Genomic DNA, 16,232 nt, shown 5'->3' with positions numbered 1-16,232 from the left:
CTGAATTCTTATAGTATTTTTGCATACATAACTACTTGTAGCATGAAGGAGCTAGCAGACAATGCATGTGAATTTGCGTTTACTCACTGTTGAATAATGAGTGAGTGTATATTGAGAATCTCTAAAACAGACCTCTCATGCACATTCTAAATAGAGAGTAGAACATTAGCTGTGCTATATGGAACATTTGCAAAATTTATTTATGAAGTATTTTGTTTAATTGGTATGAAAAAACTGATTTAAAGCAACCATTGGTAGAATTTTAAGTTAGCTAAAATTTAATTGTATTTCTACTAAATGTTCATTATGAGACTGTAATGATTTATGTAATCGTAGTGTTCATGGGATTGCTATAATTAATCTGGTACTTTTGATGATAGTGCCAAAAGTAATGAGATCTGTTTGAGTAAGCTGTAAGCAGTAAACTGAGACAGCAAAAGCCTCGATGTTTATGAATGTTCTTCTGATTCTTTTTAAGTTGTATTTGTAGATTTATGGTGCAACTCAATCATTAGTATTCTAAGAACAGATGAATCGTGTCTTATGTTTCAGAAACCTACTGCATCTTCCAAACAGGGCGTCACAAGCCCAGAATCTGTACCTTTGAAGCAGAGTTCTCAAAGACCTCGAAGCTTGGCAGGGAGTAGCATTGGGGAGGATCAAGTAATTTTTATAGATCTTTTCTTCAACTCTAATTGTGTTCTAAATTTGTGTTACACATGAGGATATTGTGTTTTGATTATCCATCATTTGTCTTGGTCATTTATACTGTTGGAACACTCACTCTCTGAATGCATTGTAGTTGATGATTATTAGCTTCATAGCTTTAGAGCTCATTGGCATAGAATATATGTGACATATTCATATGTTGAAAGGAAATGAATTTTTTTACATTAATGTGTAAACATGTGAAATGTTTGAAGCAAATTTCATGTGGTTGTACAGTGTAACCACACCACTGGCAGTCAGTATTAGTGAGTGAAGAACATTGTTCACTTATATTTTCAGCTCTCTTATCTTTTCTGTACTCCCCTGTAAGTTGATCATAAATTACCTTTATGCGCTCACAGAGAAATGAGTAAGTGTGGACATAAAAAAATTTGTTAAACATGTCACCATTGATACTCAGGATTTTTTAAACATGTTTAATAGTCAGTGTAATTTACTAAATGTTTCCTATTCATGTTTACTTCCCTTGTCATTCTGGGAGTGATATTCAGCTTTTTGCGACTTCACATTATGTGATTATTATACATAACGAGATACATTTTTTAGGCATGGAGCAATTAAAATGAGATATTGCAATGGTGAAGAAAATGCATTGTTGCTGCTCACTCTTATTACATGATGCTGTCTGTTTGAATTCTCAACAGTCCATCATAGTAATGATTATTATAAATTCTTTAAAATGGGATTAACGTAACATTAAGTAATATCATTAAAACAGTAGTTACTTGCAACTGACATTTTTTTTAGGAACTTGATGCTTTACATCCATTAAAGTAAATAGCTTCTTTCTCAGCAGTAAATAACTATGATTTTTAAACTGCTTCTTAAATGTTACTTTCTATGCCAATGAGTCAATGAAATGGAATTGTTCAAACCACTATTCTGTAGATTAGATAGGTTGTTAGGGTGTGCCAGATAATTCTAAAAGAACTGCTTTTTAGCTAACACAAAAACTAAAACATCAGAAGTTAAATCAGAATAAAGCAGATGTACTAGTGCTTTCTGATATAACTAGTTTATCTAGTTTCTTTACATTAAAATAGTAAAGGCTTCCATTACAAAATATTTGACCTTTCACCTCCCTCGCCCCTGCCCTCCCCATGTGTGTGCTCTGTACTTGCTTCGAGGTCTTGGCTGCTTTTCAATCTTAAGTTAAAGCTTATTTTAAAAACAATGTGCAGACATTTTTAACAGGAGTGGTAAGTTGCCTTTGAATTATTACTGATTTTGTGTTTTGTAAAATACATCTAACGTCTGTGTGATGCATCTGCATAGTGTCAGTTTCATAACCAGTCTGAATTCTATTTAGGCTATTGCAGGGATGCAGATAGATCTTCAGTCATTACGTAAAGGATTATTTATTACATGGGTTTCATGCCACTGATTTCATTGTGTTTGTTATAATGTTAAATAATTTCACCACTTTGTAGGAAGAAAAAAGTGTTTCATGCACATGGCCAGAGATGTGTGTTATTTCAAATAAAAACCTCCACACAGGTAGTGTATGTAATGGTAGCTACCAGCAGTTGCCTTACATTTACAGAAGATCAAAGTTTCTTTACTATATCAAAGAATGACATGCAAATCATCTATCATTTAGTGTATAAATTTTACATAAAATGTAAAATTTTATTTTTTATTATAGCTGAAATGAATACTATGTATGGTGCTTGCTGTACATAAAGATGGTTTTATGACAATATTTACAAAAAGCAATTGGTGTTTGCATGATTGATTTGAAACCTAGTATTTAATAAGACAATGCTTCATTGTAAGAGAACCACTCTCACTAAAATGAACAGTGTTTGTTATTTAGTCATAATGTGAATACTTTAGAAATGAAATGTGTTCTCCACACAATTTTCCCGTTCTTGGCTACCTTATGTTGTATTACGACTAGGATCTGAGAGGTTTAAGACTCGGTACTGTTGTACACTGACCACAGTTCAGCAGGTATCTTCTAACCACATTGAAAGAAAGGGCTCTATTAGTTTTCTAAGGGGGTATGAGTCACTTGGTACAAGGCCAAAATGGTAAGAAGAGTTTGGCATTGTTATCCACTGAAGTGTTTTGACTACATACTTCATTCTTTATGTGATACGTTGACACTCCATAAGTGGAACCTTGGCTGCCGAAAACCCAGAATTTCTGCTCACTTTCTCTCTCTGACATGTCAGTGCATGTCTGTCACTTCCATGTTTGAAAAGGCATAGCTACATTTCATCTTTTGTCACAATTCACAGGTGAAAGAAACTTATAACCACGACATACTGTGGCTAGAAATGTGTCATTATATTCGGGTGTTTCTTTGTGGCAGTGTTTCAACATACCTGTAACGCATCTGTGCCATATAGGTTCTAACCCCAGATTGCTCAATACTCTGTACACATTGGTTCCTTTAGTTCCTAATATGATGGGCATTTGTTTTATGTATATCATAATCCTATCTGAACATACAGTAGAAGAAGAATGGGTAGCTTTGAGGGATGAAGTAGTGAAGGCAGCAGAGGATCAAGTAGGTAAAAAAGACGAGGGCTAGTAGAAATCCTTGGGTAACAGAAGAAATATTGAATTTAATTGATGAAAGGAGAAAATATAAAAATGCAATAAATGAAGCAGGCAAAAACGAATACAAACATCTCAAAAATGAGATGGACAGGAAGTGCAAAATGGCTAAGCAGTGATGGCTAGAGGACAAATGTAAGGATGTAGAGGCTTATCTTACTAGGGGTAAGATAGATACTGCCTACAGGAAAATTAAAAAGACCTTTGGAGATAAGAGAACCACTTGTATGAACATCAAGAGCTCAGATGGAAACCCAGTTCTAAGCAAAGAAGGGAAAGCAGAAAGGTGGAAGGAGTATGTAGAGAGTCTATACAAGGGTGATGTACTTGAGGACAATATTATGGAAATGAAAGAGGATGTAGATGAAGATGGAATGGGAGATATGATATTGCTTGAAGAGTTTGACAAAGCACTGAAAGACCTGAGTCGAAACAAGGCCCCCGGAGTAGACAACATTCCATTGGAACTACTGACGGCCTTGGGAGAGCCAGTCCTGACAAAACTCTACCATTTGGTGAGCAAGATGTGTGAAACAGGTGAAATACCCTCAGACTTCAAGAAGAATATTATAATTCCAATCCCAAAGAAATCAGGGGTTACATACGTGAAAATTACTGAACAATCAGTTTAATAAGCCACAGCTGCAAAATACTAACACGAATTCTTTACAGACGAATGGAAAAACTAGTAGAAGCCGACCTCGGGGAAGATCAGTTTGGATTCCATAGAAATACTGGAACATGTGAGGCAATACTGACCTTACGACTTATCTTAGAAGAAAGATTAAGGAAAGGCAAACCTACGTTTCTAGCATTTGTAGACTTAGAGAAAGCTTTTGACAATGTTGATTGAAATACTCTCTTTCAAATTCTAAAGGTGGCAGGGGTAAAATACAGGGAGCGAAAGGCTATTTACAATTTGTACAGAAACCAGATGTCAGTTATAAGAGTAGAGGTGCATGAAAGGGAAGCAGTGGTTGGGAAGGGAGTGAGGCAGGGTTGTAGCCTGTCCCCGATGTTATTTAATCTATATATTGAGCTAGCAATAAAGGAAACAAAAGAAAAATTCGGAGTAGGTATTAAAATCCATGGAGAAGAAATAAAAACTTTGAGGCTCGCCGATGACATTGTAATTCTGTCAGAGACAGCAAAGGACTTGGAAGAGCAGTTGAATGGAATGGACAGTGTCTTGAGAGGAGTTATATAACATGAACATCAACAAAAGCAAAACGAGGATAATGGAATGTAGTCAAATGAAGTCGGGTGATGCTGAGGGAATTAGATTAGGAAATGAGACACTTAAAGTAGTAAATGAGTTTTGCTATTTGGGGAGCAAAATAACTGATGATGGCCGAAATAGAGAGGATATAAAATGTAGACTGGCAATGGCAAGGAAAGCATTTCTGAAGAAAGGAAATTTGTTAACATAGAGTATAGATTTAAGAGTCAGGAAGTCGTTTCTGAAAGTATTTGTATGGAGTGTAGCCATGTATGGAAGTGAAACATGGATGATAAATAGTTTGGACAAGAAGAGAATAGAAGCTTTCGAAATGTGGTGCTACAGAAGAATGCTGAAGATTAGATGGGTAGATCACACAACTAATTAGGAAGTATTGAATAGGATTGGGGAGAAGAGAAGTTTGTGGCACAACTTGACCAGAAGAAGGGATCGGTTGGTAGGACATGTTCTGAGGCATCAAGGGATCACAAATTTAGTATTGGAGGGCGGTATGGAGGGTAAAAATCATAGAGGGAGACCAAGAGATGAATACACTAAGCAGATTCAGAAGGATGTAGGTTGCAGTGGGTACTGGGAGATGAAGCTTGCACAGGATAGAGTGGCAGGGAGAGCTGCATCAAACCAGTCTCAGGACTGTAGACCACAACAACAACAACATCTGAATATAATTTGTGAAGGTCAACATTTTTTGCAGGAGTCACTGCTAAAAAAAAGTTTCTCAGGTTGATTACTGTATCACTGTACATAATGACTTATTGTCCGGTCTCATATTCTGATAAAGGGCTAGATAAAGGGAGGAAAAATGTGTTTTCAGAAACACTGCATATTGATTTGTTTAATAGCATTTTTATGTTGAATCTCTCACATTGTACAGTGTGTATGCTACTTGTGGTTTGTCAGTCAGTGAAAAATGCTGGAGACTACAGCATCCTCTGATCATCAATTAATGTGTGTATAGTAACAAATTTTGCTATGAATTTATCCATCACTGGATAGGGGATCACGGCTGTACTTCCAAGCTAAAATATAGGCTCAGCCACACACACACACACACACACACACACACTGCAAAAGCACCAATTTAATAGGTTTTAAAAGCATGTACCTTTGACATGCATTAAATTAGTGCTTTTGCATTGTGTGTGGCTGACCCCACATTTTAGCTTTCTAGTTTTACTACATTTTCTCCATACATGTGTTTTGTTTTTTGCTTCTAGTAAAGATTTCTTGGTATCACTCTCACAGCTCAATAACTCAAATTAATATATTGCCTTTGGGGGCTCATTTGGAAGTGCCATTAATGAAAATGTATTCAATTAGATTTAAATGCAATTAGGGAGCTGCCATTATTTATGATGTAAGTACCAAATGTGTAGAATAAACACAATTTTTTTTCACACACTGCTTTTGGGGTGACTGTTTCTAACTTCTAATTTTGCTTGGAATGGCTTTATAACCTTCAGTTTTCTTCCTTCATGATACTGAGAATGGAAAATTAATTTTTATTTTATGGTTAGTGGAGGTTGTACTCTTATGAATTTGGTGTATGTCAGTTGTGATGCATCAAAACCAAAACTAACTTCTATTAAAAGTATATATTATCTGATCAAAAGTGTCTGGACAACTGTTAATGGACATTAATATGGAGTATGTGTATCCTTACCCTCTATGATGGCTTCACCTCAGCTAGCAACTATTTGAATGAGGTGTCTGACTGTCTGAAGGAATGGCAGCTCAGTCTTTCTCAAGGGCTGAAACCAGAGTAGTAGTGATGTTGGACGATGAAGTCTGGAGTGTAGCCAATGTTCTAACTCATTTCGAAGATGATCCATAGGGTGCAGGTCAAGACTCGAGACAGACCGGTCCAATTCTGGACTGTTATTGCCTACATACCGTTGCCTCACAGATGCTGCTTAATGACAGCGCGTTTCATGCTGATGCAATCAATCATTGCCTCTGAACTGTTCTTCTAACATTCACAGTACACAGTGTTGTAAAATGTGTCCATATCTTGGATTCAGTTTTTTTTACACTGCAATAAGAGGATTACACCCTAACCACACAAAACACCCCTATACCATATCATACCATACCATGGTATACCATAACACGTCTTCCGTACTTCACTGCTGACACTACACCTGACAGCAGGTAACCTTTTCTAGGCATTCACCATACCAAAACCCTTCCATCAGTTTGCTATAAGGTACAACGTGATTTATCACTCCTAGTTACTCATTAGTAGTCATTCAGTGTCCAATGCCATAGCTATTCACACCACCTCAAGCATCAATGAGCAGTGATTACAGAAATGTGTAAGTTCTTCCATTGATTACATGCAGTCTTTTTACAACCACCCTCCACAATGTTCAGTCTCTGTCCATCAATGCACGAGGTCTGTATTAGTATTGGTTTAGCTCTGTTTGTGCCTTCATGTTTCCACTTCACAAGCTCATCACCTACAGTAGACTTTTGGGCAGTTTTAGGAGGACTGAAATGTTTCTAATGAACGTACTATTCAGGTGAGACCCAATGACTAGTCTGTTCGAAACTACTGATGACTCCTGACGTACCCATTCTGCTGTTACTGCGTCTCTACTGATGAATCGATACTCCCTGTCTCCTTTTATACTGGTGTATCTGCATCTTTTGATATCTAGTTCTGGTTAGTGGTGTCCTGACATTTTTGAGCAGATAGTGTATCTCGCTATTATTTATTTGTTGCAGATTATATGCAGACAGTGTTGCATGTAATTATTATTTACTTGAATTTCGTGAATAATGGGGAAAAAAATTGTCAGTGTAACAACACTTTTGTTAAATTATTCCAGATAGTTTCTTAGAGGAGAACAGAAGGCATTCTCTCTCTGCATAAATTAAACTGGTGGTGTAAAATGTAGAGGATTGCTGCAGCTATTGGAGGGCCTTGAAATTCTTAAAAACCAATAATTGTTTTCATTGTATATAAACACTCTTGTAATGTTACCTGTTTGTATGAGTAATTGATATACTTGCTTGTTAATTAAGCCAATTATTGATAGTTAAATATTCATTTGCTTGCTATTCCACAAATCCAAGGGACTCTCCTACTACATTACAAGAGTACTCCAGCTGTTACATAGATCTCCTTCAGGACTATCTGTTTACACAGTCTGTAATAGAACTAGTAGCGTAAATGCTAGAAGTGGCTAATTACATGTATGCTTGAGGCCACACTTCGGAGCATCTTAATTTTGACATTTGTTCATTCCTGTAAAGCTCATTACATTTTTGTTTTTTGGTGAACATTTCCTGCATGGATTATGAATGTTGCAGGAATGTGTACATTTGTTTGTGTTCATATGGTGTGTAGTTGCTATCTGCTTACTGACTCTTGTCATTGTTCAAGTTTATTTATTGACCCTGAAAATACTCCCAGCTGTTCATGTGTTTTAAATACTACTTAGTTGAATGCTATCTCCTCCTTGGATTCAGTGTGCTAGGAAAAAAAAAAAAAAATTATTTGTGGAGTTCAAACTTCGTCTTTAATAAAAAAAATGTATTTCAAAATCCTTGACAATTCTTTTTAGGTATCCATGAAGTTAAAAAATACTATGCATGACAAATGGCTGTACTCAATGTTAATATCATTGCAAAGTCACTCATTTCATGATTGAATAGTTCAGAGTTTTCTCACAGATAATCGTGTAGATAATAAATGATTTTTTAATGAAAGATTTCCATTTTGGAAGTGTGTGGAACAATGTGCTGTGAAAATTGAAATGGTAAATTTTTGTGTGTTTACAGACTGGTTTTGTAGAGACTTTAAAACCGCAATACACGCCAGGTCCAGCAATGATTTCACCTGGGGCAATGAGCTCATCCATTGGAACGGTTGAGGAACGTTTAACAAATTTGCAACAGCAGCAGGAAATTGACAATTTGCAAACAGAAGTACGTGATCTGCAGGAGAAGCTGGAGACTTTGAAACGTAATTATGCTTAATTTATGAGATTAATTCCTTGATCTAACAACTATTGCTTTCATTAATTAATTTGTTTATGTATTGATGGTGCATATTGTTTGTAATTTTCAGTTAAACGTCTGCAAGATGCAGAGAAATTGAAGGAACATGAGAAAGTAAAACTTCAGTTAGAGCAATTACTGGAATTCAAGGCTCGTATCATGGAATCCCAGGCAATGCTGCAGAGGGACTTGCAAAGAGCCAAACAGGAAGCTCGAGAAGCTGTTGAGGCCAGAGAAGCTCATGCAGAAGAGATGGCTGATCTTGCTGAAACTGTTGAAATGGCTACTCTTGACAAAGAGATGGCTGAGGAAAAGGTGAGACTTCTTATGTTAGTTGATTCAGGAAGAGAAATGAAAATTTGAATCTCATATTTTATGAGAAATAAATTTCAACTATGAGAACTATTAAACAGAATTCCTGGTTAGTGTTACCTTTAGGATGTGAAATAGTTAGTACTGCAGATAAACATACATCATTTAAAGTACATGACACTATCTTAGCTTTCATAACCTCTTGTAACTATTTGTGCATTTTCTGGGGAGGAGAGAGGAACGGGTTGGGAAGGTTAGAAAGAAAGCGTAGGTCATTAATGTCCCAGAATGAGAAATATCCACTTTGTGTGTGTGTGTGTGTGTGTGTGTGTGTGTGTGAGAGAGAGAGAGAGAGAGAGAATGATTCAGAGGTAGTACACTGGTAGACACTGTACCAACATTAGTCAAGTCTAGAGATGGGGGACATAGTGAGAAGTAAATGTAGATTAAGAGGAAGGAAAATTACTAGTGTAATTAAGATGGAAGGGGAAAAAAAGTGGGCAAATGGGGGGAGAGGAAAACAAAGATGAAGAAGTGAAAGCAGTAAACAACCAACCTATAACTCTCACCTCCCTGAGGAAGGAATTAATTGTACCAAAAGCTAGGATAGTGTCATGTAGTTTATTAACAGTCTTATATTTTGTTCTGTTAAAAATGCGAGGTTCACAAACATAGGTGTGTTTCATATTCTACAAGAATATTATTGAAAATAAATTGAGAAATATTGTGCAGATACGAAAATATTATTGAAGTACTTTAAAATACCTCAAAGGCTTTAAAACTAGACGAATTCCATTAAATAGATGTACAATAATCAATTTAACAAAATTATTAACATATCATTGTGTTCAGTTTTCAGCTGGAAGGAAGATTCTCTCTTGAGATATGTGTTAAACAACTGTCAATATTGAATAACAACAATTAAAGGTCCATTTTTCATAAATCAGAATATTTGGTAGCCAGGGTAGAGATATATGCAGCATAAAAACAAATATTTTTTATTTGTGCTGATGGAAATGAGTTTTAGACAAGTTTATTTATTGATTTTACTTTATTGTGAAATGTGCTGCAAAGAAAATTAATAAAAAGAGGATCACTAATATGCTGTAATTACGTTCTTTCATTTTGACAGCATCTCTTTTCCCAGTAGTTTTTTCAATCTATTATAAGAAACCAGTGTTGAAAATGTTGTTTTGTTGCTGTGATTGCTGCAATTTCATATTTTACTGGTTGTACTTGTAATGTGGGGGTGAGGAGGTAACTGGATGGTGGTGGCAGCTGGGGGGAGAAATAAGCTTCTAGGAGATGCTGCTGTATTAATGAATATGCAAAATTGGTGATTATATAATTTATCGTTTGCACAAGCAATACAGGCTGTTTTGTCTACTTACAGGAAAGGTTCATGTCATGTCATGTAATGTTGATGACAGTGGATTTCATAATTACTGTGCCTTACGAAGGATGAGGTATCTTCTTCCTGCTGCCATAACTTAACACAAAAACTCATATTTATAAGAGAAAAACAGATAGGATGAGTTACTGATGCCTGTAGCTGTGAGAACATAATTGAAATTGCCATACCAGAACGGTGTTCATTATGTTGACACATGCACACGCACACCGTCTCTGCCTCTTTATTTATTCCTTACGCTTCTCTCTTTCGATATCTTCTTCCCCTCACTCTGTCCATATCGCCCTTCCCCCTCCCTCTGCATGTGCTGCCAGGTGCCCCCCATATCCCTCTCCCGAACCTCCGTCTCTCCCGAACCTCCGTCTCTCCCGAACCTCCGTCTCTCCCGAACCTCCGTCTCTCCCGAACCTCCGTCTCTCCCGAACCTCCGTCTCTCCCGAACCTCCGTCTCTCCCGAACCTCCGTCTCTCCCGAACCTCCGTCTCTCCCGAACCTCCGTCTCTCCCGAACCTCCGTCTCTCCCGAACCTCCGTCTCTCCCGAACCTCCGTCTCTCCCGAACCTCCGTCTCTCCCGAACCTCCGTCTCTCCCGAACCTCCGTCTCTCCCGAACCTCCGTCTCTCCCGAACCTCCGTCTCTCCCGAACCTCCGTCTCTCCCGAACCTCCGTCTCTCCCGAACCTCCGTCTCTCCCGAACCTCCGTCTCTCCCGAACCTCCGTCTCTCCCGAACCTCCGTCTCTCCCGAACCTCCGTCTCTCCCGAACCTCCGTCTCTCCCGAACCTCCGTCTCTCCCGAACCTCCGTCTCTCCCGAACCTCCGTCTCTCCCGAACCTCCGTCTCTCCCGAACCTCCGTCTCTCCCGAACCTCCGTCTCTCCCGAACCTCCGTCTCTCCCGAACCTCCGTCTCTCCCGAACCTCCGTCTCTCCCGAACCTCCGTCTCTCCCGAACCTCCGTCTCTCCCGAACCTCCGTCTCTCCCGAACCTCCGTCTCTCCCGAACCTCCGTCTCTCCCGAACCTCCGTCTCTCCCGAACCTCCGTCTCTCCCGAACCTCCGTCTCTCCCGAACCTCCGTCTCTCCCGAACCTCCGTCTCTCCCGAACCTCCGTCTCTCCCGAACCTCCGTCTCTCCCGAACCTCCGTCTCTCCCGAACCTCCGTCTCTCCCGAACCTCCGTCTCTCCCGAACCTCCGTCTCTCCCGAACCTCCGTCTCTCCCGAACCTCCGTCTCTCCCGAACCTCCGTCTCTCCCGAACCTCCGTCTCTCCCGAACCTCCGTCTCTCCCGAACCTCCGTCTCTCCCGAACCTCCGTCTCTCCCGAACCTCCGTCTCTCCCGAACCTCCGTCTCTCCCGAACCTCCGTCTCTCCCGAACCTCCGTCTCTCCCGAACCTCCGTCTCTCCCGAACCTCCGTCTCTCCCGAACCTCCGTCTCTCCCGAACCTCCGTCTCTCCCGAACCTCCGTCTCTCCCGAACCTCCGTCTCTCCCGAACCTCCGTCTCTCCCGAACCTCCGTCTCTCCCGAACCTCCGTCTCTCCCGAACCTCCGTCTCTCCCGAACCTCCGTCTCTCCCGAACCTCCGTCTCTCCCGAACCTCCGTCTCTCCCGAACCTCCGTCTCTCCCGAACCTCCGTCTCTCCCGAACCTCCGTCTCTCCCGAACCTCCGTCTCTCCCGAACCTCCGTCTCTCCCGAACCTCCGTCTCTCCCGAACCTCCGTCTCTCCCGAACCTCCGTCTCTCCCGAACCTCCGTCTCTCCCGAACCTCCGTCTCTCCCGAACCTCCGTCTCTCCCGAACCTCCGTCTCTCCCGAACCTCCGTCTCTCCCGAACCTCCGTCTCTCCCGAACCTCCGTCTCTCCCGAACCTCCGTCTCTCCCGAACCTCCGTCTCTCCCGAACCTCCGTCTCTCCCGAACCTCCGTCTCTCCCGAACCTCCGTCTCTCCCGAACCTCCGTCTCTCCCGAACCTCCGTCTCTCCCGAACCTCCGTCTCTCCCGAACCTCCGTCTCTCCCGAACCTCCGTCTCTCCCGAACCTCCGTCTCTCCCGAACCTCCGTCTCTCCCGAACCTCCGTCTCTCCCGAACCTCCGTCTCTCCCGAACCTCCGTCTCTCCCGAACCTCCGTCTCTCCCGAACCTCCGTCTCTCCCGAACCTCCGTCTCTCCCGAACCTCCGTCTCTCCCGAACCTCCGTCTCTCCCGAACCTCCGTCTCTCCCGAACCTCCGTCTCTCCCGAACCTCCGTCTCTCCCGAACCTCCGTCTCTCCCGAACCTCCGTCTCTCCCGAACCTCCGTCTCTCCCGAACCTCCGTCTCTCCCGAACCTCCGTCTCTCCCGAACCTCCGTCTCTCCCGAACCTCCGTCTCTCCCGAACCTCCGTCTCTCCCGAACCTCCGTCTCTCCCGAACCTCCGTCTCTCCCGAACCTCCGTCTCTCCCGAACCTCCGTCTCTCCCGAACCTCCGTCTCTCCCGAACCTCCGTCTCTCCAAATCAAAGTGACAGCAACAAATGTTTCTTCTGCACTCCAAAAATAAGGATATCTTATGGGGAGACATCAAAACTGTATGGACAATGTATAAAGGCTTTCCAGTGAACCTTTTTCAGTATAGTCAAAATAACTTTGACAACATGTGGGTGGGCATTATCTTCTAACAGAATGATGCTGTCTATCAGTATTCCTGGACATTTGGACTTGAAGGTTTGCTCAAGTTTTTGCAAAGTGTCCATGTACTGCCATGTATTAACTGAAGCTTGCCATAAAGTCCAAATGCCCTGGAATGTTGGCAGATGACATCATTCTGTTACAGAATAATGCATGCCCACATGTTGCTGAGGTCGTTTTTACTGTGCTGCAGAAATTTCACTGGGAAGCCCTTGCACAACCTTCATATGGTCCCAATCTCTCCCCATGCAACCGTATTTTTGGAGCTCTGAAGTAAGACATTCATGGCTGTCAATTTGCTTTGGATGAAGAGATGTACAACTGTGTTCAGTGATGGTTCCATAGGCAAATGCAAGCATATTTCCATGGAAGTATTGACCATCTTGTCTCACAGTGAGAGATAAATGTACTAACGGTTATGGCAGTTACTTAAATACATTACATGAACGGATTTGTAATTTGCGACCCTTTCTCATGCCAGTTTTTAAAACAGTTGTTTGTGGATAATTTACGTTGTGGAGGTGAGGGAGGAGAATTCTATAAATTTTGAATGCTGTTGCTGCGTAGTCTGTTCATTCCGGATTACAGAAGTATCAGTGTTTAATTAAATGGTTGTTATAGTACTCGTAGTACTTAAATGAGCCCTAATTATGTGGTATTTTGTTTTTCATTATTATGCTTGTTTTGGGAAATGTAAGTTTTCCTTTCTGTACCATCTGAGAGAAAACATCAAAGGCTTTTCATGTTTGATACAAGCATTACTTGCTTACAGGCTGAAACTCTACAGTTGGAACTGGAACAGGCAAAAGAAAAGATAGAAGAAATGACACTGGATCTGGAAATACTAAAGGCTGAGATGTCAGAGAGATCTGGTGGTGAAGAGGGTGGCAAGTCCTCTTATGAAGTGAAACAGCTGGAACAGCAGAATCTGAGGCTTAGGGAAACACTTGTCAGGTGAATATTTCATACAGTAAATTGTGGTAAAGGATAGATTCCTACTCACAAACTTCAAGAGGCAACCTTGCTTGGAAACACCTATTTCTTGTTATTGATGCTATAAGTGCTTATGTAGTTCTTGGGTATATATCTCTAGCTGCTCACTGTCGCATGGTGCATATGATGACAGGCAGTACAACAAATAGAACTGCTGCTTTATGTTCATTGAAAGTCTTTTACCTCACCTCTGATGTGTTATGGTAGCATGATCGTCCCCTTGTCCAGCTCCAGCCTCAAGAGGCGAAGTCACTACCTACACATCCGGCAGGCTGGAAAGAACAGGAGTACTCCCATAAAGACTTCCTACGTCCCAACACCTGAGTCTTCCTTTGCTAACTGAAAAAGGCTCAAAGAAGTCCAAGAAAGGCAAACAGTCTTCACCTTCACCAACTCGAAGATCCTCATTGACGTTGTCGATACGTGATACTTTTGCCCAGCTGGCCTGAATGTTGCCGATGTGCACCACCAACTGTTTCTCTGCATTGGACTCCAGACAGACAGACATCACAAGAAAGCCAATGCTCCTGTGGATCTCATGGAGCAGGATCCTCCTGCCTGCGTGCCATGCAGCACCAAGTCTCCGCAGGCTGGCTCTCGGTAGCTGGCAGGTGACACCCCTTCATTTTTTCCTCAGCATGACTTTCCTCCAATGAAGCATTCGTGGTCTTTGATCCCACAAAGAGGATTTACAGCTGCTTTTAGAATCACAGCGGCCCCTTGTAACTCTTCCTTCAGGAAACAAAATTGTGTCCTCATGACCGCTTTCCCTTGAGGTCGGCATTCCATCTCTTGGTGGAGTCATGCTGCTCATACAGGATGACGTTCAAAGTTAACCCATATCCCTGACTACCTAACTTCAAGCTGTTGCAGTTTTTTTTTCCGCCCTTACCTGACTCTTTCCTTTGTACCATTTATATCCCTCCATCATCCGATGTCAGCAGGGCAGACTTGCTCCATCTTATTGGGCAGTTACCTCACTCATTTCTGCTGCTTGGTGACTTTAATGCGCACAATCCCCTTTGGGATTCTGCCAGAACCTGTCAGAGAGGTGCCTTCTTGGCTGACCTTCCTAATTGACATAACCGCTTCTGCCCTAACACAGGAGCAGCTACATTCCTTTCAGACTCCTGACACACCTATTCCCGTTTTTACTTATCCTTCTGCACTGCCCAGCTTGCCCATCCTCTTGAGTGGTCTGTTCTTTCTGACACATACTCGAGCAACCATTCCCCTTGTGCTATCCGTTTGCTGCTTCCTACCCCACCTGTGCGCCCACCCATATCTTAAAATCATTGTCTTTACCGCTACAGAATGTTCCATTCCTCACACTTCCCCTTTACTATGCCGTGTCCCAGTCCCTTGGCGGACTGAGGAATGTCGCGATGCAATTAGTGTGCGGAGACATGCTCTCTGAATTTTTTACCAGCATCCTACAAGGGCAAACTGCATTCATTATTAACAAATGCATGCACAGTGTCATCGAGTTTGTTGGGATAGCAAAAATGCTAGCTGGGTTTCATTCACTAGTTCTTTTAACAGTTCCATCCCGTCCTCTGTCATGTGGGCCAACCTCCAACAGTTCTGTGGGACCTATATCCCTTTACCAGTTTCCAGTGTAACAGTAGCAGACAACATCATTGTGGACCCTATTGCTATCTCCAACACATTGGGCCACCATTTTGTGGAAATTTTGAGCTCTTCTCACTATCACCCTAGCTTCCTCCATAGGAAACAAGTGGAGGAGGCTCGGGAAATACTCTTCTCTTCTCAGAATGAAGAGTGCTACAACACCGCCTTTACTATGAAGGAGCAAGATTATGCTCTTAGTTCATCCCAATCTTCTGCCCCATGCCCAGCTGCTGTCAACATTCAGATGTTGCAGCACCTTTCTCTTGCAGGCAAGCACTTTATGCTTAGCATGTGCAACCACATACGGGCAGTGTGCACGTTTCCTGGGTGCTGGTGTGACACCACCGTCATACCAATACCAAAGCCCGGTAAGGATAAACACCTTCCTTCTAGCTACCGCCCCAACTCTCTCACCAGCTGTGTTTGCAAGGTGATGGAACATATGATTCATATTCATCTGATATGGTGGCTCAAGTCTAACAATTTACTGACCACTGCACAGTGTGGATTTCGAGCGTGCCGTTCTGCAGTTGACCGTCTCGTCACTTTGTCCACCTATGTCATGAATGGTTTTCTGCAGAAATCCCAGACTATGGCCATGTTTCTCGATTTGGAGAATGCCTACTACACCTGCTGGAGAACTGGTATTCTCTGTACACTCTACACGTGGGGCGTC

At 41.8% G+C, this 16,232-nt stretch overlaps 1 protein-coding gene across 7 annotated transcripts in view; it reads left to right on the top strand.

Annotated features, from left to right (window-relative positions):
* The window catches only part of LOC126356151 (dynactin subunit 1), a 152,393-nt gene that overhangs the window by 63,067 nt on the left and 73,094 nt on the right, over positions 1-16,232 (top strand). For 5 of the 7 annotated variants that reach the window (XM_050006894.1, XM_050006890.1, XM_050006892.1 and 2 more), the window contains 4 exons: positions 553-663; positions 8,321-8,504; positions 8,610-8,854; positions 13,704-13,885. In XM_050006894.1, the coding sequence (XP_049862851.1) occupies positions 553-663; positions 8,321-8,504; positions 8,610-8,854; positions 13,704-13,885 (722 nt within the window). The remainder of the gene's footprint in view (positions 1-552; positions 664-8,320; positions 8,505-8,609; positions 8,855-13,703; positions 13,886-16,232) is intronic. The other 2 variants (XM_050006896.1, XM_050006895.1) reach the window with 1 other exon arrangement.

This window comes from Schistocerca gregaria, chromosome 3 (genome assembly GCF_023897955.1).
Source record: "Schistocerca gregaria isolate iqSchGreg1 chromosome 3, iqSchGreg1.2, whole genome shotgun sequence".
In the NCBI taxonomy this organism is placed as follows: Eukaryota; Metazoa; Arthropoda; class Insecta; order Orthoptera; family Acrididae; genus Schistocerca; species Schistocerca gregaria.
The sequence above is the reverse complement of the archived record's forward strand: the minus strand, read 5'-3'. Positions and strand labels throughout refer to the sequence as shown.